Below are 26596 nucleotides of genomic sequence, written 5' to 3'. Positions count from 1 at the left end.
TTACCATTATGACAAACATCAAAACATAATGGTTTTGCATTAAAAGGATAAAGAGAGAGCCCTCACATGTTTTTGCAAACACACACACACACACACACACACACACACACACCACTTGATTTTGCTCTATTTGCTCTGTTTTTAACTCAGTTAAATGATTACATACACTCAGCCATATATACACTGAGACATACAATTTTCACAGTTTTTAGCTTCATTCTTTTTTTTCTTAATATTTTTTTTAACGTTTATTTATTTTTGAGACAGAGAGAGACAGAGCATGAACGGGGGAGAGGCAGAGAGAGAGGGAGATACAGAATCGGAATTAGCTTCATTCTTTAAGATAAAGTCCCAAACTTCCTTCTTCAGTATTTTTTTTATTTTTTTAATATATGAAATTTATTGTCAAATTGGTTTCCATACAGCACCCAGTGCTCATCCCAAAAGATGCCCTCTTCAATGCCCATCATCTTCTTCACTATTTATAATTCTCAGTTCCTATTTTACCTCCTCTAATATTTTATGTAAACATCCCCCCCATTATACTGTGTGCCCCATTCTTATACACAAAAGCATTGCAGTAAAAAACAAAACAAACAAACAAACAAACAAACAAAAAACAACTAATAGAATTGAAGTAAAATCAACAGGAGACATATCACACTATAAGGCCTTAATGTCTGATACCTAAGTTATCAGTTAGCAGGTATTGAATTATAGGCAGGTATTAACAAGAATGGGAAAGAGGGTAGGTGTCTACAAGACTGGATTCTGGGACTAACATGAGGACAAGGAGCCAGTGGGAGACGGAATAAAGGAAAAGAAAGGTGGAGGCTCTTCACTTTAACTGCTATCCAGGGTATGTCTCAGCCATGACATTCAAAGTCACCCACTTGTTGGACATTGTCAAGACTGCTCCAGCTCCTCCCAAACCAAACCTAGTTGGCATCCCACAGAAATCCCTGGCACTTTTGATAAAGACTTCCAGTTATGCTTGCCCCTGCCCATAATTATGCCTACCACACTCACTGGGTGCCAAACACCATGCTAAGTGTTATCCATTCTGCTTCTAAAATATTCATGCTAATTTCCCCCCTCCGCTTCTGAATTAACCTTTTGAGGGAGGAAGGGTCTATTTTTAAAAAATAAATACAATCGGGGCGCCTGGGTGGCTCAGTCGGTTGGGCGGCCGACTTCGGCTCAGGTCATGATCTCGCGGTCCGTGAGTTCGAGCCCCGCGTCGGGCTCTGTGCTGACCTGCCCAGAGCCTGGAGCCTGTTTCGGATTCTGTGTTTCCCTCTCTCTCTGACCCTCCCCCGTTCATGCTCTGTCTCTCTCTGTCTCAAAAATAAATAAACGTTAAAAAACAATTTTTTTTAAATAAATAGAATCAAAAATCCTGGTGCTTGATTTTGTTATTTGCTCCCAGAATGATCTCATAGCTAAACGATGAAGAGAATTTCTTAAAGACTCAGCATTCAGTATGAAGCCTCTGACTTTACACGTTAAGAAATTATTTTAATTTTTTCTAACGTTTATTTATTTTTGAGAGAGAGAGCGAGTGAGTGAGCGAGCAGGGGAGGGGCAGAGAGAGAGGGAGGCACAGACTCTGAAGCAGGCTCCAAGCTCCGCCCTGTCAACACAGAGCCCCCTGCGGGCATCAAACTCACAAACCGTGAGGTTATGACCTGAGCCTAAGTCAGACACTTAACCAACTGAGCCACCCAGATGCCCCAGAAACTATTTTAAACTACAAATGACTAACATAACTTGAACCAGCTAATTCAAGTTTCCAACGACCCTACAAACACACTCTCATGCATAGTAGAGAGAGGCCTCAAAATAAAATTTAATTCAGTTACAAAACAAATGGATGCTAATGTTTAACATATATATTAGTTTCCTATGGTTGCTGTAACATATTACTTTAATGGCTGAATCAATGCAAATTTATTATTTCACAGTTCTGAGGGTCAGAAGTCCAAAATGAATTCATTAGGCTAAAATCAAGGTGTTTGCAGGGCTGTGTTTCTCCTAGAAGTTCTAAAAGAAAAATCCTTTTTTTTGTTTTTTTTTTGCTTTTTATAGCTTCTAGGAGCTTCCCACATTCCTTGGCTCACAACCAGCTTCCAACTTCAAAACCAGCAATGACCTATCAAGTCTTTCTCACAATGCATCACACTGACACTGATGCCTCTACTTCCCTCTTCCGTAAATTAAGGTATCCTTATGATTACATGGGACCCACTCAGATAATCCAGGATAATCTCCATATTTGATGTCACCTGATTAGCAACCTTAACTACTTCCTTTTTTAAAATGTTGGTTTATTTTGAGAGAGAGCAAGTACACATGAGCTGAGGAGGGGCAGTGAGAGACAGAGAGAGAGAGAGAGAGAGAGAGAGAGAGAGAATCCCAAGCTGACTCAGCACAGAGCCCAACTTGGGGCTTGAACCCATGAACCGTGAGATCATGACCTGAGCCAAAATAAAGAGTCAGACGCTTAACCAGTTGAGCCACCCGGACGCTCTACCAACCTTAATTGCTTTTGTAACCTTAATCCCCCCCTTGCCAAGTAACATACTATATTTACAGGTTCTGAGGGTTTAGTATGTAAACGGTTGGGAGACCGTTATTCAGACTACAACAGCCCGTCTTTCACACCCAAAGATTCATATGCATCCCACATGCAAAATATATTCAGTCTACCCAAAAGTCCCCAAAGTCTCAACTCAGTAGAATATCAACTCGAAGTTTAAATCTGGTCTAAATCTTATTAATTCAAAAGCCCCAAATGTCAACACCTAAATCAGGTACAAATGAGGCCTTGGGTACCATCCATCCCGAGGCACAGTTCCTCTCCATCTGTGAACCTGTCAAGCTCAAGAAACAAGATGTCTGCTCCCAAAATACAATGGTGCAATAGACATGGGATAATAATTATAGACATTCCCATGCAAAAAGAGAGAAAATAGAAGTTTAAAAATTAGACATCAGACTCATGCAACTTTGAAATCCAGCTAGGCAAATTATATTTGATTTCAAAGTCTAGGAATAATCCTATGTGGTCGTGGCTCCACCCTCTGGGATCTCAGCTGTGCCTTCTGGGCTCTCAGTTGTACCCTCTTAGTCAACCTTATTTTTTCATAAAAGGTGGTTCGTGTTTGCAGCTGAGTAGATTAATCAGCTTGTTTCTTGCTTGTAGAATTTTAGGGATCAACAACCTTCTTTTACTACATCCTCACTTCCCTTTTCAGGCCCAGCCAGTTGCATTTTTGCTGGTATAGTATTCTCAAGAACCACATGGGTCCCCCCATATGTGTCATGGTGATTTACTCCATTAGACAAGAGGCTCCTCCACAGATATTTCTTGGCTACATTTATCTCGGTAACTGGCTTCTGCTGAGATGTTTGAGGGAATCCATGAGTTGCATGTTCAATTTCTTCAAAGAGCCCTCTATGTGACTGAGTACTCTGACCTTACTTCTGAGACCCTAGCAAAACGTTTTCCCTAGAAAACCATCGGCTTTCTCTCCAAGGCAGGCATTCCTGACAATGAATCTCCTCACTTTAGCAACATTTTCAATCTGGGAGGCTGAGAATTTCCCAAATATCAAGTTCTGGTTTCATTCTGCTTAATAGTTTTTCCTTCAATCTGCCTCTCTCCTCTCACTTTTTACTAGAGGAAGCAGTACGAAAAACCCAGGCTGCACCTTCAATAATGTGCACATAAATCACCTCAGCTAAATACCTAAGTTCATATTTACAAGCTTTACTTTGCACATAACTGCAGGACACAATTTAGCTAAGCTTTCTGCCACTATATAACAAGGATCCCCTTTCCTCTAGTTTGCAATAGCATGTTCCTGATTTCTATCTAAGCTCCCAGGGGCAAGTGTCTTTAATGTCCACATAACCAACAGTTCATGACAATTTAAGAATTCTCTAAGGTGATTTAGGATTTCTCTATCACACTCTTCATTTTCTTCTAAATCCTTCCTAGTAGAATTGCGATCACCATATTGTTCCTAACAGTCTATTCAAGACAATCTAGGTTTTCCTATAATGCTCTTCAAAATTCTTCGAGTCTATGCCCATTTCCCAATTGCAAAGCCACTTCCACATTTTTGGGTATTTCTTACAGCAGCCCCCACGTCCACATATCAAAATCTGTACTAGTTTCCTATTGCTGCTATAAAAAATCACCACAAGCTTAGTGACTTCAGTCAACACAATTTATTATCTCACAGTTCTGGAGGTCAGAAATGGGCTAAAATCAAGTGTCAGCAGCGCTGGACACTCTAAGGGAAAATCCCTTTTCTTGCCTTTTTCACCTTCTCAGGACAGCCCACACTCTTTGGCTCATGGCCTACTTTTATCTTCAAAGGCAGCAATGGCAGGTTGAGTCATTCTCTCATTGCATCACTAACACTGACTCTTCTAGCTCCCTCTTCCAGATCTAAAGGACCTTTGTGATTACATGGGGACTAACCATAGAATCCAGAATAGTTCTTACCCTAAGGTCAGTTGATTACCAACCGCAACTCTACATACATCTTAATTTCCTCTTGACAGGTAACATAACACAGTATCAGGTTCCTAGTATTAGGACATGAACATCTTTGAGGAAGCATTATTCTGCCTACCACAATATATCTTTATGTAGTGACAAATTTTCAATTCTCTTCTATTAACATGGCCTACCCTGTAATCTGGTCTCTGCTCTCTTCATTTGTGATCATTTCATATCACAACCATATGCTTCCACTACTCTGAATTTCTTCCATTTTTTTCAAATGCACAATGCTCATTCCAGGCTTGGGATCTTGGTTCATGCTATTTCCTTTGTCTCTGTGATTCTCCCTCTCTGAATCCCCCTAGCCCCTCTTCTACAGACTAAGTATCCTTCAGCTATCAGCTTAAATGACTCTTCTTCAAAGATAGTCTCCCTGATCCTGTGACTCCCTAGATTACAGATTCCCATTGCACTCTTAGTTTTTCTTCATAGCATTTACCTTAACAGTGATTAAATTATTATCCGTGTAAATATTTATTTAATGACTATCTTTAAGACACTCTGAAAGTAAAGTTCTAACTTATTCCTTTGCTTCATGCCTAACACCTAGCAGAATACAACTGCACAACAAAAATTTATTTAAATGAATGAACATATCTCCTTTAATCCCGATAACAACATTAATTTTATAATTGAGGGTGCTGAAATTCAGAGAAATTGAGTAACTTCACCATAGTAAAACAACTAATGAGATTCCACTTGGGTCTATCTTGACTTCTAAGCCCATCTCTTTGTCACTGTGTTATTCTATTCTATTGGGGCACCAATGACCACTGTCCCTAGTCCATGGATGTCCACTGACCATCATATTGACAAATACTCATTACAAGCTTGCTTTCCTTAATGCAGCTACCTTTACCTAATAAAGTCAATGGCCTAACACCAAATGCCCAATTTCAGTCCTGTTTTTAAATACTGACCTAAGAGTAGGCTTGTGGACGTTTTTTTCCCTTTAAAATCTTAAAGTTCTTTAAAAAAAAATAACTACTAAGCTTATTTTTAAATTACCAACTCAGGAAGAAAATATGCTTTGATTTTATCTTCTCTTGCGGGGATTAATGATATCATAAAATCTGTGAACACCTTAGAAGAAATTTTATTAAACCAACAGATGAAACTATCAACTTTGGGAATCTGGCCAAAGAAAGTGTTAAAACCAAAGATCTAAAAATCATGCTCACATTGCTAGAAAGTGCTAGAACTGTGTTTCTTATGCTCTCTTTCTTGGTCTCCCATGTACAGAGAAGAAAGAACATTATCATTACAAATATTTCCTAGACTTTAAACAAGGTAAGTAGGTAGAATTCTATCTACAATTACACTAGTCCTTAAGATTTCAGAACTCTTTACAAGCCTTCAGAGGTCTTTTTCATTGTCAGCATTCAGTCCTCTATATTTTAAAAATGTAATATATTTTTGTGGCTATGAGTCAGACTGAAGCTAGAAATACTTAGATTTTGATGTAGATTCCAAACTGTTGCTTGGATACTTTTTCCTTTTGAAAGTGATTATAACTGGCACACATAAAAAGCCACATTTATTAAAGGATGATCTAATTTAGCATCTTCTTACTTCAATTTCCAATTCAGCTACAAATCAAATTTCAACAACAACAAAACAATTTTAGTGATACTAAATTTTTAGTGATACAGTTGCTATTATGATAAAAACCAGATATGACTTGGAAATATATTCCCACTTGCTTTTATTATCATATATAATAAAATATAATTATTAATATAGATTCATATTGCACAATAATTTACAAAAGTTACTTATAGTTTCAAAAAGCACTGAATTACAAGCATCTTAAATAGCACCACAGAGAATAATGAAGTAGTCAAAAGGAGAAGCAATATTAAATGAGCAAAAATCATTGGGAAATTATATGCTCAGATTTCTTTATTTTAAAGCTAAGAGACAAAAGAAGATGGTTTTATCACTGCAGGAGAAATTTAATGGTTCAAAATATAGAACATATAGAACATATTTGATAGCACAAAGTAACTTATCTGATAGGTTCATGTGAAATCTGAGAGCATCTCACAAGTTTTGTAATTTGTTACCATCCTGCTATGATATTTGACACACTATACGAAAATATCTGCAACACCCTCAATTGACCATAAATCAAATCCATCAAATCTTCAGAGTCTAAAAGCTTTTGTCTCTCTAAAAGCCATGGAATCCCCGTGAAGCAGTAGAAGTTAGAAGTGGCTTCTTAACAATATTTTCTAATAGCAGAGAAAAGATATTTCCAAGGTAATGCAGAACTACCAAGCAGAGCCAAAGATCCACCTGTTGTCAATTGATAATCTAAATCTCAGAATAAAAGAAGTTAGTAGAGCATAATCAATAGATCAGTAACATATGCCTACTGAGAACACAGCAGGTAGCAAATACTTGCTGATTGATTGGCTATATGAAATAAAGCTCATAATTTGGCAGGAAATGAAATTTTACATCTTCAGTTCTCAAAAACTAGATTTGTTAGGCATTTACTCAGTGCAGGGCTTTAGTACCAACAAGGAAATAAAATCAATTCATTGATATGCATTGATAAGTAGTTACAGTGGACAATTCATTTGCAACACAATGCCTACCTTGATGAACTGGCAATTTAAATAAAGATGAATACTAAATATTGCTTTAAAAAAAGTAACCAGGAAAAGATATTTGTGCCTTGAGACTATTTCCTAGAAATTGTCTAATTGTCTAGCATAAGAACATAAAATCACAGTCCTGAAGGTTTCTAGTTGTGACAGCTCAGATACTCTTCTGAGAAAACTAAGAACACTAGTATAATTTAAAGGAGCTTTGGAAATTTTAAGGGCACTTCAACATCATTTGTTTATTAGGAGCGTTAGCTTCTGTAAAGCTTTTCAGTTACTCAAATTAGCAGTCCTGAAATAACTTCGCTTCCAGTTCACAGGGACTGAAAATCAGAGGTTTTAAAAAGAAGAAAAAAGGAAGAAAAAGCCAGAAGCTTATCCCTAATGACACTTCTCTTCCACTTTGTGAATATTGCTGACAGTCTAGTTTTATTTCCTTTATTAGATTTAGTCATTCTTTTTAAAGGATTCGATAGCTAGGCTGCACCTCTACCCCTCCCCCCAAAAGACGTTTCAGTAAATAAAACATCATCACAAATATTTATCACAATAGAAATAGTTAGTGGGCTCACCATAATTAAAACAGAAAATTACATTTTTTATAAGAGTAAGCTTGTTTTAAATAACTGCAGCACATGTCAATTTCCTCCTTTTCCCGGTTGTAAGCTTTAGTGCTACTGTCCATGGTGACACATACTGGCTATGTCAGGCAACAACACCACTACAGAGACATTCAAGTTTTATTTTATTTCTGTTTCTTGGTGGCAGATTTGCTGAAGTGGTTTTATTTTGCACATCCAACTCTTTAGTAATTATGAAGCCATGGCACCAGAATCACACAAGAAAACTCAGGGTGGCTAGCTTAGTCAGTTCATCAGCTATGTTACACCAAACTTCATTTCTCTTTTGCCTTCATCTGTACTTCACCATATATGAAACGAATCTTTCTGTATGTGTTTAGCTACCTTTTAGAATCTCATATTACATCTTTCCACAAATCAAGCAATATTCAAAAGCTTTGGTAAATCAAAGGTGACAGCTTGATGTATTGGAATTTGCTTCAAACTATACTTTTATATATAAATTATAATGTAGACATTCGTGTATGGCCAACGTCCACTGACTTAAAAGAAAAGTTTTATTATATTAAGTATACAATTAATGGTGATACAAGATATACCTTTGAATTAAAATTTATTTGAAAGATTTTCAAAATCATATTTAAAAGAATATTATTCTTTCTCTTGACATTGTTAGAGTAGAATCGTGATCTTTCAATAAGAAATCGTTTTACATATAGTATGTTTGTGATATACAGTAGATAAAATTATTGAGAGGTATTCATTTTTCCAGAAAGCTACTCCACATAAAGAAATTCTTCCCAACCAGGCACCATTGTACCTGAAACTTTCAGAGAGCAGTGTCTTAACTAAGATTAAGCTATCCTATTTTCTACCTAAATCAATTTCACCCAAATGAGGCGTTTGTGCTATAATTCATTGTTCCCCAGACTCTAAAATCAACCATCTGCCAGCGGAGTTTCTGTACAGTAATTAAGGAACTATCCATTAGAACTGGCAAGAGTACAAAGTAAGGAGGTGGGGGCGGGAGGGGAGAAAAACCAAACCACTTAAAAAGATATGGAAGGTGTGTGTCTGTCACGTTAACCCCTCCATATCTCAGGTCCAGATTACTGTCATCATCCATGAGGCAATACAGAAGTTAGGAGGAGCTGCGAGGACAACTCCCTCCTGGGTTATCGGAACTGAAACCGCACTGGGGACTCGGCGCGCACTCCATACCTTGAAAGAGAAAGGCTTTCGTCCCATTATGCAGCCCGGGGACCTGGCGCACTCCAGTCGTGGACTCCCCAAGTTCTAACTCTGTTAAGACGTCAATCTGTAGAGAGGGGTCCACACCAAGCCCCCAAACTGGTGGGAGGGTGGGGGAGAAAGAAAAACCTCCATCAAAATGCAAGCCTCTTCCTCCAGGGCAGCAAAGAACCGAGTCTAAGAGATAATAATTGGGAACTGATGAGGGAGGCGACTCCCTCCTCCGCCGTGCGAAGCCTTACCTGAGATCAGCAGCCAAGCTTTAAATAGCGGAGCACCCAGTCCCATTTCCCTGACCTACTTTAAACCCCTCTCGGTGCCAAGTTCCCCCTCGGCCCTCAGACCCCGGACTAGGGGTGTGACCCGCCCTAGCGTCTCCAAGGCAAGCACAGAAAAATCCAAATGCAAACCCACCCCCTACTCCAAGCTTCCCACTCCAGACCTACTTCGGATTGAGGAAAAGCAAGGCGTCCCCAACCAGCTCCGGCTGCCCCCAGGCGGGGGCCATCCCATCCCCCGCCCCATCTCTGGGCCACTCACCTGCTCCGAGACCGAAGATCAAACAGAATGTTCTCAGTAAGACCCGAGACTCCATGGTGTTGATCTGCTCAGTCCATCGTCTCCCTCTTTAAAAATAAAAATAAAAATAAAAATCGAAGAGGTTCTCGGAATCAAGCGGGAAAATAGCGTTTGTGTCTCCTGCCGCTGCCTCGCATTTACTGATTAGTAGGATTAATATGAATTGGTTCCCTAAGAAAAAAATGGGAGGACACCCCAGGCACGTGAAGAACTTGGACCCTCCAATGCGCACATCATTCCCACACGCAGAGCCGAGGCGGCAGCGCCGGCAGAGCCGGGGGCCCAGAGGGAGGGGTCGGGCTCGCCCGGGGGCTGCTGCGCCGGGGAATTAGCTCCGGAGCTGAATAAAAGCAGCCGAAGTCACGACACCCCCAGAGGAAGGGAGGCGGCCCCAAGAAAGCCGGGGGTGAGGCTGCCCGGCACCCGCCCGTCTTCCCCACCGCGCGAACCTGTTGTAAAAGCAGAGACAATGGAGAGAGCGCCGGAGACGCGCGGAGGAGAGACGGCTCCCCCGGAGCGGGAGGGGCAGGCCCGGGGAGGCGGGGAGACCAGGAGTGGGGAGGGACCGCCGAGGGCGAGGCCAGGCGCTCCGCGTCCCTCTCCAGCACGGGGCTCCTTGGTCTCCAAGCCCCGTCTAGCGAGCCCCGGAGCTGCTGCAGCCCCGCCCTCCTATCCCCCCCACCCACCCCCCGCCCTCACTCGCTGGCCCCGGGGAAGCCAACCTCCTTTCGGGATCGAAAGATCTAAATTCAAGGTGCTAAGTTGATGGGCGGTCTTTGCTCTCACCCCTTGATTTGGGACGCGTGTCTTGAAAGACAGACGGGAGAGAAAGGACCACCCAGTCGCAGAAGGCAAGGCTAAGAGACGCGCTCGCCCGCCCTTTAGGCAAAGGAGGGAAGCCCGCGTATTGTGTACTGGGCTCCGAAACAGCCCCGGGGACTGGAAAAGGAACTCCCTCTCTGGGGCTTGCGGCGGAGGGCTGCCAAAGCCAACTAGACTCTCCTGGTGGGGCCGGACGAAGTAGAGAGAGACAGGGGGAGGCGGGAGGCGAGCCTGGAAATCCCTGCGAGCCCTAACGGAGAGATTCCCTGCCCGGGGCGGGGCGCTGGAGAGCTTCCCAGACACGGAAGGCGTCGGGGAGAACTTATCCTGGAACTGCTGGACAGCTCCGGGACCTAGAGCGCCCCCTGCCAAACAGCGCCGAGAACCGGACTCTTGGTTCTCCAGGACCAGCACACAGCAGGAGACAAGGGCAGCAGAGCGAGTGTGCCTGTCCACGCTGAAAAGAAGAAATGATAGGTAGGTGGATAAATGGATGGATGGATGGACAGACGGATGGATGGATGGATGGATCCATGCATGCATAAGAGAAACAGAGCAGAGAGAGAAGAGAGAAATAAGCGGAAGGCAGAGCCTGGGCAAGAAAGAAGAGCGCCCTGCTCCCATTGTTGACCACACTCAAGCACTCAAGCAGGCTCTACACACCCTTCCCACTTACACGCTAGGACCATAACAGCGAGGTCATTTGAGGTCTAATTCTCAACGCACAAAAGTATATTCAAGGTCAATTGCACATATTTTTCAACACAGCCCTAAAATTCTGAGGTAAATCTCAAATAACAAAATTCAATGCCCATATTGAAAAGAATTTCAAAAGTGATTAAAATGTTAATTGCTCCAAAGATTGAGTTTCTTAACCTTCCATCCAAATAGATTCTGAATTCTCTAACAGGATGCTGCACAGCTAGTTACCAAAATAACTATAGGGTACAGTCTGAGTCTCCAGTAGAGAAATATGTACTATATTATACTATAATGGGATGAGGGGGATGTTTTAGCTCTATTCTTGGAATTTTTAAGGAAAAAAACAGAATCTGGACATTTTTTCAGTTTAATTTTTAATTTTCTCTATCAAATTTTCCACTTGAATCTATTTGAAATTTTTTAAACTTTAAGAAAGAAATATTCCAGTACTTACAGGAAGTATTGTATGAAATTTCCTAAATTTGAAAAAAAAAACATAATCTAGTTGAATTGTTTAATTCAAAGGAAATTATTCATCAGGAAAATAAAGATTTTTCTATAGGAGTACATCAGAAATATTGGATTGTAATAAGTATCTATAAATGTTACATAAATTTCAGATAATGGAATTATTTAATATTCTAATAAGAAGGAAAAGTAAATATACATATACATACATATTTACACGTAGAAGTTCTCCCAACCTATATGTTCTCAACCAAATCACAGAATCAGGAATACTCTCCAATCTCTCTGATGCTCACCTCTTATATGCTGAAAGCTGATGGTCAGTAAGCTTATCTCTAGCCCCCCCCCCCACTTATGCTCTCTCCAGAAGAGTGGTATTTCGTATCCAAAATTATTGCAGTTGAAACTGCTACTATAATTATGTGACCTAATTAAAGTAATGGAAGCCATTAAAATATGACTACAGAGAGAGACAGAGAAGAGTGAGCTATTTCTATAAAACTAAAGTATAAAGCTTTGGAAACCTGTAAGAAAGGTAAGTCATTGTATTAGGTACGGCAGGGTTATCAGCCTGGGTAGGGGTTCTCAACTTTAGAGCTATGGACATTTTAAGGTTGGACACTTCTTTGTTAGGACTGTCCTGTGCCTTGTAGGATGATTAATAGCATCCCTGGTCTCTATCCACTTAATGCCAGTATTTTTAAAATTTCATTTTATCTATATGTCCTGTAATTATACCTTTTTGTGTAGCTTCTTAAATTGATGCTCTAGGGAATACAACACACATACTTAACTTTTCACCATATCCTCTATGGTAGATGAAGTATGAGGTAGTCTCTATGCTACCACTTCCATTGGAATGTGGAAACTTTACCAGGATATTGGTCCTTTTATCTTCCTTTATGTTATCGTTGCCTTATGTATTAAATCAGCATACACTGAAACTTCCTTCAGATAATGTCAAAACGTTTGCTTGAAGTCACTATGGGAGGCATAATAATGGCCTTCCCCACCCTCCAAAAATACATGTCCTAATCACTAGAACTCGTGAATGTTACCTCACCTAGTAAAGGGATTTAAGGTTGAGGATGGAATTACGATTTCTATTCAGGTGACTTTAAAATAGATTATCCTGGATTGTTTGGATGTGACCAATAAAATCACAAAAGTCTTTACATGTGCAAGAGAATGGCAGAAGAGTTCAGAGTGGCCTAAAATGAGAAGAATTTGTTTTGCTGTTGCTGTCTATGCAGATGGAAGACTACAGAAGGACCGTGAGCCTAGGTATGTCAGTGCACAGCCTCAAGAAGCTGGAAAATATGAGAAAAAGGATTCCCCCTACATCCTTGGAGCAGAACAGAACCCTGCCAATACCTTGATTTTAGTCCAGTGAGATTCATTTGAAGCTTTTGAGCTATAGAACTATAATAAATTTTTGCAGTTTTAATCCACTAACTTTGTGGCAATTTGTTTCAGCATTCACAGAAAACTAAGGTAAATACTCACCACATAATGAAAAGTTCAATTGAAATAATAGATTCTACTGACCCTGAAAGGATTCCCTTCTACCATATACAAACCTAAACAAAATGTTTAATATTTTTTTATTCATAAGAAGAAAGAGGGGCTCCTGGGTGCCTCTGTCAGTTGGGCATCCAACTTCGGCTCAGGTCATGATCTCACGGTTTGTGAGTTCGAGCCCTGCATTGGGTTCTGTGCTGACAGCTCAGAGCCTGGAGCCTGCTTTGGATTCTCTGTCTCCCTCTCCCTCTGCACCGTCCCCTGCTCATTCTCTGTCTCTCTCTGTCTCAAAAATAAATAAAACATTAAAAAAAAGTTTAAAAAAAAAAGAAGAAAGAAATTTCTCAGATGCTATGAGGAAAAAAGTAGCTGGAGATTGGCAGAGAACAAAGTAGCCAATTCAACGATTGGGCGAGGGCAGGACATAGGGCTTCAGACTCAATGGGGGCCCTAAGACAATGGGGTAGGATTTTAATATCCACACAAGAACTGGAAACAATGAATTATGGCCAAAGCCAGAAGAGGTGAAGGTGTTAGTGGTCCCTCTGATAAAAATAGGAAGCTTTGAAGGATTATACTGTATATAAAAAGAAACTTTAAAAAATTTTGTACATTTGTCTAAGATGTGACAAAAGTGCCTTCCAGCTGCACATGACCACAGGTGGAAAATAAAGTCATCTATAATAAATGTCAAATCTCAAGCCTTGCCACTTGCAGACACACAGTATAAAATTACACTCCCTACTGGTGTAGGAATTCTACAGACAGAAATTAGAATAAGACCCACAGAGTGTCCTGAAGAAGAAAATGTAAAACTTCTATTAAGGGACCTTCCAGCACCTCTAGCATGTGAGGAAAATTTCTGATGAGGATAAGATCACAATATAATAATATTGATAATAATAACAACAACAACAACGACGACGACAACAACACTGGAATAAAGTACCATGAAAGACAGTCAGGAGACACCACACAGAAAAAGACCATTAGTATCTCATGAACTCAGAATATCATAAAAATGTGAAAGTATAAAATAAGTATGTTAAATGATCCAATTTTTTTGTGAAGGAATACAAAAAAATAATGAAAGAATAGAATTGTTGGGGCGCCTGGGTGGCGCAGTCGGTTAAGCGTCCGACTTCAGCCAGGTCACGATCTCGCGGTCCGTGAGTTCGAGCCCCGCGTCGGGCTCTGGGCTGATGGCTCGGAGCCTGGAGCCTGATTCCGATTCTGTGTCTCCCTCTCTCTCTGCCCCTCCCCCGTTCATGCTCTGTCTCTCTCTGTCCCCAAAAAATAAATAAATGTTGAAAAAAAAAAAATTTAAAAAAAGAATTGTATGAGAAAAGATTAGGCAGATTTCTTTTTTTTTTTTTTAATTTTTTTTCAACGTTTTTTATTTATTTTTGGGACAGAGAGAGACAGAGCATCAACGGGGGAGGGGCAGAGAGAGAGGGAGACACAGAATCGGAAGCAGGCTCCAGGCTCTGAGCCATCAGCCCAGAGCCTGATGCAGGGCTCGAACTCACAGACCGCGAGATCGTGACCTGGCTGAAGTCGGACGCTTAACCGACTGCGCCACCCAGGCGCCCCACGATTAGGCAGATTTCAAAGGAAATCAAATAGAACTTCTGGAAATACAGGTATCTTTAAAAACAATATTTAAAAAACATTGGCTAGGGGCGCCTGGGTGGCTTAGTCAGTTCAGCACCTGACTCTTGGTTTTGGCTCAGGTTGTGATCTCGTGGTTTGTGAGTTGAGGCCTGCATTGGGCTCCAGGCTGACAGTGCAGAGCCTGCTTGGGATTCTCTTTCTCCCCCTTTCTCTGCCCCTCCCCCACTTTCTTTCTCTCCCTCTCAAAATTTAATAAATAAACTTTAAAAAAATGGCTATAAAAAAAGCAGCAGATAAAATAGACCTGAAAATTAGTGAACAAAAAAATGGAGAACAAAAATTGAGAACTGAGAATGCACCAAGAATAAGATGAAACACACAAAAAAATCTATGAATATTAGAGTTAGAAGATCCAACACAAACTACTTAAAAGATATGGAATAAGAGACTAGAGAGAATGGAAGCAGACACCGTTATAGGAAATATTTAAGCAACAAGTAAAAATCTTTCAAAAGTTAAAGATATGAGATTCTAATTCTGGGTAAGAGGCAATAAGCACACTCCCCTCTCTCTCTCCCATTGAATGCTATCGAATCTGGACAGAATGCATGTAGTATTTGAGGACTCAGAAAATTAAATAGCAGCAGGCAAACTGAGAAAGAAGACCAGCGTTTGAAGTACAACCATACTGGCACTGAGTACTTCTAAGAATAAACCACCACCCAAGTCACAGACTGCCTATAAAAGGCTAGTCAAAATTTGCAGTCTAAATCCAATTGAGGCATTTGCCTGCTTGAAAAAAAAAGAAAGAAAGAAAGAAAAAGACATTCTCTATAGTACTGAACAAAACTCAGAGTCTCATAACATAATATTAAAATATTCAGGGGCTGCCTGGGTGGCTCAGTCAGTTAAGCATCTGACTCTTGATCTCAGCTCAGGTCATGATCTCATGGTCCGTGAGGGTAAGCCCCACATCAGGCTCCGTGCTGACCTTGAGAACCCTACTTGGAATTCTCTCTCTTGCTCTCTGTCTCTCTTATTTTCTCACTCTCACTCTCTCTCTCTCTCTCTCTCTCTCTCTCTCTCTCAAAATAAATAAATAAACAAAATTAAAATATTCAGGATATAATCTGAAATTATTTAGCATATGAAAAACCAGGGAAATTTCAACTTACATGAGAAAAATATAATCAACAAACACTAATGCCAAGATGACACAGACATTGGAATTAATTTTTTAAAAAAAGACATTAAAGAGCTATTACAAAAATGCTCCCAAAAAATAAAGGCAAATACTCTTGAAACAAATAAGAAGACAGAAAGTGGTAGCAAATAAATAAAAGTAGAAATTTTAGACCTGAAAAGCATAATAACCAAAAATTTTAAACTCATTAAAATGAGCTCAGTACTAGAGATGACAGAGGAAAGAGTGAGCTTGATAGGTCAATTGAAATTATCCAATCTGAACAACAGAGGGAACAATTTTTTTAATTAATATAGCAGCAGTAATTTGTGAGATGAAATCAAAAGGACACTATTTCATCAGAATCCCGAGAGAGTTCAATACCAAAATAAGTATTTCAAGAAATAATGGCCTAAGACTCCTTGAGTTTGTCAAAATATGTAAACTTGTGGATTCAAGGAGCTCAGTAAATCCCAAAGAGGATAAACTCAAAGTCATCCATGACCAACCATATCATAATTAAACTGCTGAAAACAATAAAAAAAGAAAACTATCACAAAGGAAAAAACATTGAAAGCAATCAGAGAAAAATGACACATTATTTATAGGGAAGCAACAATTTAAATGAATACAGACTTCTCATCAGAAACCACAAAGGCTAGATGGAGGGGAATAACATTTTTTAAAGTGTTCAAGAATACTGTCATCCCAGAATTCTGTATCTGGTGAAAATATCCTTCAGGAATAAAGATGAAGGAAAAAAATATTCTCAGATGAAGAAAAGCTGAAAGAACTGGTTGTCAGCAGGACTACTTTGAAAGAATTGCTACAGGAAGTTCTTCAAACAGAATGGAAATAATAACTGAAAGACAACTAGCATATCAGAAATCAAGAAATAGCAACAGAAATGGTAAATATCTAGGTAAACATAATAGACTATTCTTTTCTTGAGTATTGTAAAATATGTTTGATGGTTGTATTCATTTTTTATTGCTGGTATAACAACCACAAATTTAGCAGCTTGAAATAATACAAATTTATGATCTTACAGTTCTGTAGGTCATAAATCTGATACTGGTCTCATCAGGCTAATCTCAAAGTGTTGATAAGGTTGTATTCCTTTCTGAAGTCTCTAGGAAAACCCTTTTTCAACTTCTAGAGAGTGCATTCCTTGGCTCATTACCCCCTTCCATCTTCAAAGCCAGCAACAGCAGACTAAATCCTTCTGACAGTGCATCCTCTGTTTCTCTGACTACAGTTTGGAAAGGTCCTCAGCTTTTAAGCACTTATATGCTGACATTGGGGTCATCTGGATAATCTAGGATAATTCCTCCACCTGAAGGCCTTTACCCTTAATCATTTGTACAAAGTCCTTTTTCATGTCAGGGGACATATTCACAGGTTCTGGGGATTAGGGTGTGGACATCTATAAAGAGACATTCTCGGGGCGCCTGGGTGGCGCAGTCGGTTAAGCGTCCGACTTCAGCCAGGTCACGATCTCGCGGTCCGTGAGTTCGAGCCCCGCGTCAGGCTCTGGGCTGATGGCTCAGAGCCTGGAGCCTGTTTCCGATTCTGTGTCTCCCTCTCTCTCTGCCCCTCCCCCGTTCATGCTCTGTCTCTCTCTGTCCCAAAAAAATAAATAAACGTTAAAAAAAAAAAATTAAAAAAAAAAAAAAGAGACATTCTCCTGGTTATCATACTGATTGAAAGAATTATTTTAAAATTGTCTAAAGGGAGGGGCACCTGGGTGACTCAGTCCATTAAGTGTCCAACTTCAGATCAGGTCATGATCTCGTGGTTTATGAGTTTAAGCTATCATCTGTCTCTGTGCTGACAGCTCAGAGCCTGGAGCCTGCTTGAGATTCTGTGTCTCCCTATCTCTCTGCCCCTCCCCTGCTCATGCTGTCTCTCTCTCTCTCTCAAAAATAAATATTAAAAAATATAAATTAATTTAATAAAGTAAAATTGTCTAAAGGGGTTTCAAAGTATATATATTTAATGTATAAAACAATCACAACATAAAGAGATGAGGATAAAGGAACCAATATGGTGGTAAAGTTTCTATATTCTAATTGAAGTGGTAACATATGAACTCTAAGTAGACAGGAAAAATTAAGTAGTATATTTTATTATCTAGAACATTAATTTATTTTTTTTTCAACGTTTTTTATTTTATTTTTTTTGGGACAGAGAGAGACAGAGCATGAACGGGGGAGGGGCAGAGAGAGAGGGAGACACAGAATCGGAAGCAGGCTCCAGGCTCCGAGCCATCAGCCCAGAGCCCGACGCGGGGCTCGAACTCACGTGACCAGGTCACGACCTGGCTGAAGTCGGACGCTTAACCGACTGCGCCACCCAGGCGCCCCTAGAACATTAATTTAAAAAGTTATACAAAGATATAGTTAAAAGGTACAATAGATGACCTGGAATATGAAAAAATATTCAAATAACTTGAAAGAAGGCAGGAAAGGGTTAAGACAAGTAGAAGGAATAGAGACAAAAGAAATAATAAAATTGTAGACCAAAATCCAAACATATCAATAATGGCATTAAATATAAGTGGTTTAAACACAACAATTAAAAGACCATGGTTGTCAGAATGAAATTGAAAAATATAACACAACTATATGCTATTAAAAAATTCATTTAAAATATAATGTGGTAAATTTAAGGCAAAAGGAATAAGAAAAAAATACACTATGCAATCATCAATCAAAAGAAAGTTCAAGTGGTTATATTAATGTCAAAAAAGTAAACTTTAGATCAAAGAAAATTACCAGGGAAAAAAGAGGTACATTACACAACAATAAAAGGATGAATTTACAAGAAGACATAATAATCATAAGTGTGTCTGCACATAATAGCAAAGCTTCAAAATATATGAAGCATTTGCCCTAGAGAAATGGTGACAGAACTGAAGGAAGCAACTGACAAATCCACAATTCTATTTAGAAACTTCTTACATTCCTCTCTCATAATCAATGGCAATCTCTAGTCCCAGATAATTCCAATGCCAAATTCCACCAAACATTTAAATAAGAAATAACATCAGGAAGACACAAATATTCCACAAAATAGAAGAGGTAGGAACAATTTTCAACTCTTTTTAAAAGACTAGCATTACTCATACCAAAACCAAAGACAACGAAAAACAAAAAACAAAATAGAACATAGACAGAACACGTATCTTTTGAACATACATGCAAATCCTCAACAAAATATTAGTAAATCAAATCAAACAATATATAAAAAGAACAACAAACATTCCAGGCTCTGAGCTGTCAGCACAGAGCCGTATGTGGGGCTCAAACTCACGAACTGTGAGATCATGACCTGAGCTGAAGTCAGACGCTTAACTGACTGAGCCACCCAGGTTCCCCTGATTCAACACTTTAAAATCAATTAATGTTTGGGGTGCCTGGGTGGCTCAGTCGGTTAAGCGTCCGACTTCGGCTCAGGTCATGATCTCATGGTCCGTGAGTTCAAGCCCCGCGTCGGGCTCTGTGCTGACAGCTGGGGCCTGGAGCCTGTTTCAGATTCTGTGTCTCCCTCTCTCTCTGACCCTCCCCATTCGTGCTTTGTCTCTCTGTCTCAAAAATAAATAAACATTAAAAAAATAATAATAAAATAAAATCAATGTAATCTGCTACTTTACAATCTAAAAAATGTAAATCACATGATCATATCAATTGATGCAAGAAAAGCATTTGACAAAATTCAACTATTGATGACAAAATAAATAACCCACTGTGACATAAAAATAGAAGGGCATTTCTCAATTTAATAAAGGATATTTTAAAAGATCCTGCATTAACAAGCCAAGAAAAAGAAATAAAAACCATTCAGGTAGGAAAGGAAGAAATAATAATTTTTTTCCCTAGACAATTTGGTCATCTACATTTAAAAATTCCAAAAGCATCTTTGAAAAAGCTATTCTTTTTTTTTTTTTTTTGAAAAAGCTATTCTAATAGCTATTAGAACTAGTAAGTGAATTTAGCAATGTTACGGAATATAAGGTCAACAATACAGAAATCAATTGTGTGTCTACATGGTTGAAAGGAATCATTGAAAATATAAATAAAAAACAATACCACTTATAATAGCATTAAAAGACAAAAATGCAAATGGATAAATCTATAGACAAGATTTAACACTGAGAATTAGGGAACATTGCTGATGGAAATTAAAGGAGGTCTAAATGGATGAAAAGATTTATCATGCTCATTGATAAGAAGATTTCATGTTAAGGTAACAATACTGTAGGTCTACTTATATAGATCTACAGATTTAAGACAATTCCAGTCAAAATACCAGTAGGCTACTTGATAGCAATTGATAAGCTGATTCTAAAATTTATATGTAAAGGCAAAGAAAATAGAAAAGCCAAAAATAATTGAAAGAGAGAAAAATTAGCGGTGCCTGAGTGGCTCAGTCAGTTAAGCATCTAACTTCAGCTCAGATCATGATCTCATGGTTCATGGGTTCCAGCCCTGCATCTGTCTCTGTGCTGACAGCTCAGAGCCTGGAGCCTGCTTCAGATTCTGTGTTTCCCTCTCTCTCTCTCTGCCCCTTTCCCATTCACACTCTGTCTCTCTCTCTCTCAATAATAAATAAACATTAAAGAAAAAGAAAAATTAGAGGATTCACACCATTTGACTTCAAGCTTCTATAAAGCTATACATCAACACAATATTAGGATGAGGACAGACATATAAATTAATGGAATAAACCAAAGAGCATAGGAATAGACTCACATATATGCTTCTTGATTTTTTATGAAAGCATAGATATTTCAATGGATAATTTATAATTTTTTAAATTTTAATTCCAGTATAATTAACATACAGTATTATATTAGTTTCAAGTGTACAATATAGTTTCAGCAATTCTATACATTACTCAGTGTCATCATGATAAGTGTACTCTTAATCCCCTTCACCAATTCACTCATTACCTCACCCACCTCCCCTCTGGTAACCATAAGGATTTGGGGGCAGTTTGGGGGTGGGGGGTTGTTTTGTTTTCATAGAGCACACACACAAACAGGGGAGTAGGGCAGAGAGAGAGAGAGAATCTTAAGCAAACTCCACACTCAGCGCAGAGCCCAAAGTGGGGCCCAATCCCACAACCCGGGATGATGACTTGAGCAGAAATCAAGAGTCAGACACTCAACCAACTGAGCCACCCAGACTCCCCTCTGGTAACCATCACTTTGTTCTCTGTAGCTAAGAGTCTGTTTTTTGGTTTATTTCTTTTTCTCCTTGTTCATTTGTTTCTTAAATTCCACATATGAATGAAATCATATGGTATTTGTCTTTCTCTGACTGACTTAACTTCACTTAACATTATATTCCCTACACCCATCCATGTTATTATAAATGGCAAGATTTCACTATTTTTTATGGCTGAGTAATATTCCATTATATATAATATATTATGTATATATATATATATATATATCACATCTTCTTTATCTACTCATCTAGATATAAATGATAATTTTCAAAGTTTTATTTATTTAAGTAATCTCTATACCCTACATGGGACTCCAACTCACAACCCTGAGACCAAGAGTCTCATGCTTTTCCTACTGAGCCAGCCAGGTACCCAGATAAATGATAATTTTTTAACAATGATACTTGAACATATATCTAATAAAGGACTTCTAATGAAATGATATAAAGAACTTTTATATTTCACTAAGACAAAAAATTCAATTAAAAAAGAAAACAAAATATTTAGACACTTTACAAAAAGAGATATATAGATGGCAAGAAAGTACATGGAAAGTTCCCCACATCATTACTCATTAAGAAAACCCAAATTAAAATCACAGTGAAATACAGAATTAACAGAATGGCTAAAATTAAACAGGCTGTCATTTCCAAGTGCCAATCAGATGCAGACTGACATAAACTCTGACTCTTGCTGGAGGGAATCAAAATGGTACAGGCTTTTTGGAAACCTGTTTAGAAACTTCTTATAAAGTGAAATGCTCACTCTTGGGTATTTATTCTAGAAAAATAAAATCAGATTTCCTCAAAAAGGCCCATCTCTGAATGTTTATAGTAGCTTTATTCATTTTAACCAAATGTAGAAATAGCACAAATATCTACGGACTAATAAATGGATAAATGAATTGTGATAAATTCATACGATGGAACACTACTTAGCAATGAAGTACAATGAACAATGAAAGCAGGCAACAATATGTTTCTTCCACACATTGACTGTCACAAAGCCTGGGATGATGACGGAGTGATTCTGGACTCTTTCTCTGTTCCCTTCGTTTTACATTAACAACCATCAGAGGGGGTGCCTGGGTGGTTCAGTCGGTTGAGTGGCTGACTGAGGCTCAGATAATGATGTCGGGGTTCATGGGTTCGAGCCCCGTGTCTGGGCTCTGTTCTGACAGCTCAGAACCTGGAGCCTGCTTCAGATTCTGTGTCTCCCTTTCTCTCTGCCCCTCCCCTCCGGCTTGCACTCCATCTCTGTCTCTCTCAAAAATAAACATTAAAAAAAAAATCATCAGAGTATCTTGGTTTCTACTCCAGGGTTCAAGGCAGAGTGGTTCAGATTTGCTTAGCCAACCACACACTCAGACATCTCCCTTACTCCACATGTAGCTTGAAAGGGCCTCACACTTCAAGACTATTTATGAAGTTTTGTTGAAACAATAGGACCACAGAAAATAATAAAATGATTCTGGAAGGAGAATTGGACTAAGCGCAGTACAAAGAGAAAAAGGAGATTGATAACATTAAATAGCAAAAAGAAAAAGTGTAAAAGCAAAAAGATCAGCATAAAGAGGCAGTATCTCAAAGGGAGAATGATATGAAAAAAGGATGGTAAGTGGGGAAAACAGAATTTTTATAACAAAGATGCCCTTCCTTCCACAGCACACTCTTGCTCACTTGTGACAGTGGAAGGTAAAAGAGATGCCCACTGGGGACATGAGAGAAGGTTAGCTTTCAGTCAACATTCTTTACATTCTCTACACACTTTGAACTACTCACACACCTCAACTGAAACTTTCTAAGAAAAATAAGACAAATGTTGTTTCAAACAGTTCTAGAGACAGCATGGTGAAAGATACAAGCTTGGAACTTGCTCAGAAGCTTTGGGTCAAGGCTTTGTCCCACCTCTTTCCTGAGCCAAACACAACCTCCCTGCACCTGCTTTAAGGATAGCATAATAACTAAAGCCTATCTATCCCAGGGCTGAGGAGGGTCAAGTCCACTTAAAAAACCACTATGCAATATTTAAATGCAAGTTCTTCCTGTTGTCATATTAAACTATGCCACATCAGGGTTGGCCTGTTTATGTCATTCACCTTAATGATTCAGTTATCATAATGCAAAATAATGCTGATTAAAATTAGTCCATAGGAATAAGCAAGGAAAAGAGAACTGGAAATGTGATTATGGTTAACAAACTATTGTGAGCCTTTTTGGTTAAAAAATATATATATAGTGTTCTGAGCACAGCACTGATTTACTGCCTTATCAAATGATATCAGTCTCCAAGAGCTATGAGTCACTGGTTTAAAAACTTATCCCACCACACAGCCCTTATTTTTAACTGCCAATGGACAAGCAGAGTGAGCATTGGCTGCTTTTGCCAAAACACTGCAATACTTACTGTTCATCTAAACAGAATAAAGCATCCACGTGGACCCAGCCAGTCTGCTGGCTTCTGGCCTTACTTAAGGTTTTCTATTAAAAGACAGGGCTTTGTCTAGCATTAAGAGACAAAGTAACCCTCCTTAGAAGGGCTAAGGGCTAGCATATTGTTAGTGACATCCAAAAGCTAGTTTTACTTAGATTTCTCCCTTCACCCTATGAACTCACCTCCAGAAATGGTAAATATAGACATCATAAGAATTTCATTTTCAAAGGAAGATTTTTATTTGGTTCTGCCACTGCTATCATCTGAAATCATTCTCTTTTTTTTTTTCAAAGGCTATACAGAACCCACACCTTTAAAGAACATCTCTTAGGGGCGCCTGGGTGGCGTAGTCGGTTAAGCGTCCGACTTCAGCCAGGTCACGATCTCGCAGTCCGTGAGTTCGAGCCCCGCGTCAGGCTCTGGGCTGATGGCTCAGAGCCTGGAGCCTGTTTCCAATTCTGTGTCTCCCTCTCTCTCTGCCCCTCCCCCGTTCATGCTCTGTCTCTCTCTGTCCCAAAAATAAATAAACGTTGAAAAAAAAAACTTAAAAAAAAAAATAAAGAACATCTCTTAAATTCAGACCTCAAGACACAATAATTCAAAATCCTCCCTGACTCATCACATAATTCTTACTAGTGCTTAGCTACTGACATTAGAATCTTCTTTTCGATGAACATGTAGTTGCTAGATGGAAAGTCCAGAACATGTTTCCCAAATACATGGCTTGAGAACAAAGATAAGTTTATGTTAGTATCTTAAGAGTCTGGCAGGGACCCAGAATCAGCGTGAGCTCAGCCAAAGTGTCTGTGCACACATATCATCAAACCCTCTGACAGGAAGAAATGCTTCAAGAGTTCTGTCACCATGCCAGGGCCAGCCTCTATTTCCAGCTTTACTGTCTTGGCCAAAGGCTGGAGCTGAGAATGCAAACTGAACGACAGAGTTGCTGAGTGAGCAGGAAAAGAAATGTGCGAGTGGTGAGGGGTGCTGGGGCCATCCTTCTTTCCCTGTGCAGGCTGACTGTTAACATTCACAGTGCTAAGTAAGGGACTTGCTGGGAAGACTGGCCATCACTTACAATCACAGCAGAAGCTGGGGAAGTTCTAATTTTGCACACCAAGACAAAGACGAGTCACGTAGTTTGTTCAAAATCACACAACGAATTAATTTCAGAGCCAGCTCATAAGATTCGTTGCCTTAATTTATTCATTTATTCAACAGGTATTTGTAGAGGTCCACCTATGTGATGAGCACCAGGCTCTGTGCCTCCGATGAGCAAATCTCAACCATGGTCCAGGCACACTTGGGCAAAAGAGTCCTTATGAACAGCCACAGACTAATCTAAAAATATAACTGCTGCCACTAGATCTTCTGAGAAAAGGATATGCCATCCCCTTGGACTTTCATGAACAGCTACATGAAATGTTACCCAGGGCCAACCTATACTCCTCTGACCAAATCTTTCACTATCTCCCCCACTTACTCTCTTCAGCACATCTTGGGTGTTCCTCGAACCAGCCCAGTATGTTCCTGCCTCAGGAATGTCACATACCCAGTTTTTGCTGTCTGGAATGCTCTTCTCCCGCACAGCTGCTTTACTTCTTTCCAAAGTCACCTTCTCACCTTTTCGGTGAGGTCTTCCCAAACAATCTGATTTCCAATTGCAAAACCCCCCAACATACATACCAAGCACTTCCTAACCCCCTCCCTTAATTTATATTTATGATATATTTACTTGTGTATTGCCAATGCACCCCCCCTCACTCCATGACCTAAGCTCCATTTTTACAGGTGTATTTACTGCTTTATTCTTAATACTTACACAGTGCTTGGCACATTGTAGGTGTCAGGAAATATTTGTTGAATACAAGAATAACGAATAAAAACATGCCTACTATGTGTCTGGCATGTAGTAAGCATTCAATAAATGGTAGCTACTATTAGAATTTGCTATAGTGAAATTATGCAAGCTATTGATCAAGAGGACAAAATCCTCTAGGGCATGCAAAATCTCCTCGTTAACTTCTACAGAGCATTCTTCCTAGTTGCTAAGATATAACAAAAGCCTGCTTCTTTTATCTCTAGATCACTACTATACATTCAAAATGGGTTCAACAAATGATTTTTTTATGGAGATCTTAAGTTTCTGAGCAAAACCTCCTGTGTAAAATTCGCAGCAGTTTTGTATCATAATTTTTTTTAGCAACGAAAAGAAATTGACAACTTATTTTCGCTTGTTATTTATCTCAGTACTTCAGGTTGTTATTGATTGTACATAAGAATATGCCTCAAATGCCTCCAACTTAGGATAAAGCACATTCTTTTTTCATTTCATATTTTTTTCCATTGTCTTTAGTTTCCTCCCTCATACACAGCAAATTGTATCACTGTTACTGACAACTATTTTGCCAACATTTCAGGTATGTTTTTCAACTTTTTGCTTTTCTATTCTCTTTATCCACACATCAAATTTTTTTTTTTTCCTTTTGGCTTGACTACTGTTGCATCCTGTTTCATTCTGAAGATGATATGTTATTTTAATTGACAAAACCCAGGTGTTCAAAATAGTAATTTTATTTTCTGTACCTCATATTCAATTTAAGACCTCATTTTTCCCTGATGAAAACATAACTACTGTTATTGAGTGCTTCCTACGTGTCAGACATTGTTGTAAGAGAATCATCTTACTAATTCTCATATTAGTCCAATGAGATACCCATATTACAGAGGAAGAAAGTCAGGTACAGAGAAGTTAAATATCTTCACTAAGGTCATATAGCTGATAGTGGGAGACCTGGGATTCATATATAGGTGGTGTGATGCCAGAGTTGATTGTCCCAGCCACTCCACTACAGTGATCTCTTTTAAAAGTTGCTAGAAAATGCGATCCAGGGGCGCCTGGGTGGCGCAGTCGGTTAAACGTCCGGCTTCAGCCAGGTCACGATCTCGCGGTCCGTGAGTTCGAGCCCCGCGTCAGGCTCTGGGCTGATGGCTCGGAGCCTGGAGCCTGTTTCCGATT

At 39.2% G+C, this 26596-nt stretch overlaps 1 protein-coding gene and 1 long non-coding RNA gene across 6 annotated transcripts in view; one reads left to right on the top strand and one right to left on the bottom strand.

Moving 5' to 3' along the window:
* Positions 1–26596, bottom strand: part of NELL2 (neural EGFL like 2) — a 397486-nt gene that overhangs the window by 321519 nt on the left and 49371 nt on the right. Inside the window, exons 1-3 of one of the 5 annotated variants that reach the window (XM_040488376.1) lie at positions 10386–10492; positions 9561–9646; positions 8991–9119 (exon numbers count right to left, since the gene is read on the bottom strand). In XM_040488376.1, coding sequence (XP_040344310.1) covers positions 8991–9119; positions 9561–9615 — 184 coding nt within the window. In that variant the 5' untranslated portion in view covers positions 9616–9646; positions 10386–10492. Of the gene's footprint in view, positions 1–8990; positions 9120–9262; positions 9354–9560; positions 9647–10048; positions 10179–10385; positions 10493–26596 lie in introns of those variants that run through there. The other 4 variants (XM_040488379.1, XM_040488378.1, XM_040488375.1 and 1 more) reach the window with 4 other exon arrangements.
* LOC121038694 (uncharacterized) overlaps positions 10668–26596 on the top strand; it is a 61919-nt gene continuing 45990 nt past the window's right edge. The window contains exon 1 of the long non-coding RNA XR_005794451.1: positions 10668–10898. This is a non-coding gene — a long non-coding RNA (uncharacterized LOC121038694). The remainder of the gene's footprint in view (positions 10899–26596) is intronic.

This window comes from Herpailurus yagouaroundi, unplaced genomic scaffold (genome assembly GCF_014898765.1).
Source record: "Herpailurus yagouaroundi ecotype Mexico unplaced genomic scaffold, PumYag 166, whole genome shotgun sequence".
Lineage (NCBI taxonomy): Eukaryota > Metazoa > Chordata > Mammalia > Carnivora > Felidae > Herpailurus > Herpailurus yagouaroundi.
This window is presented reverse-complemented; position numbering and strand designations above follow the sequence as displayed.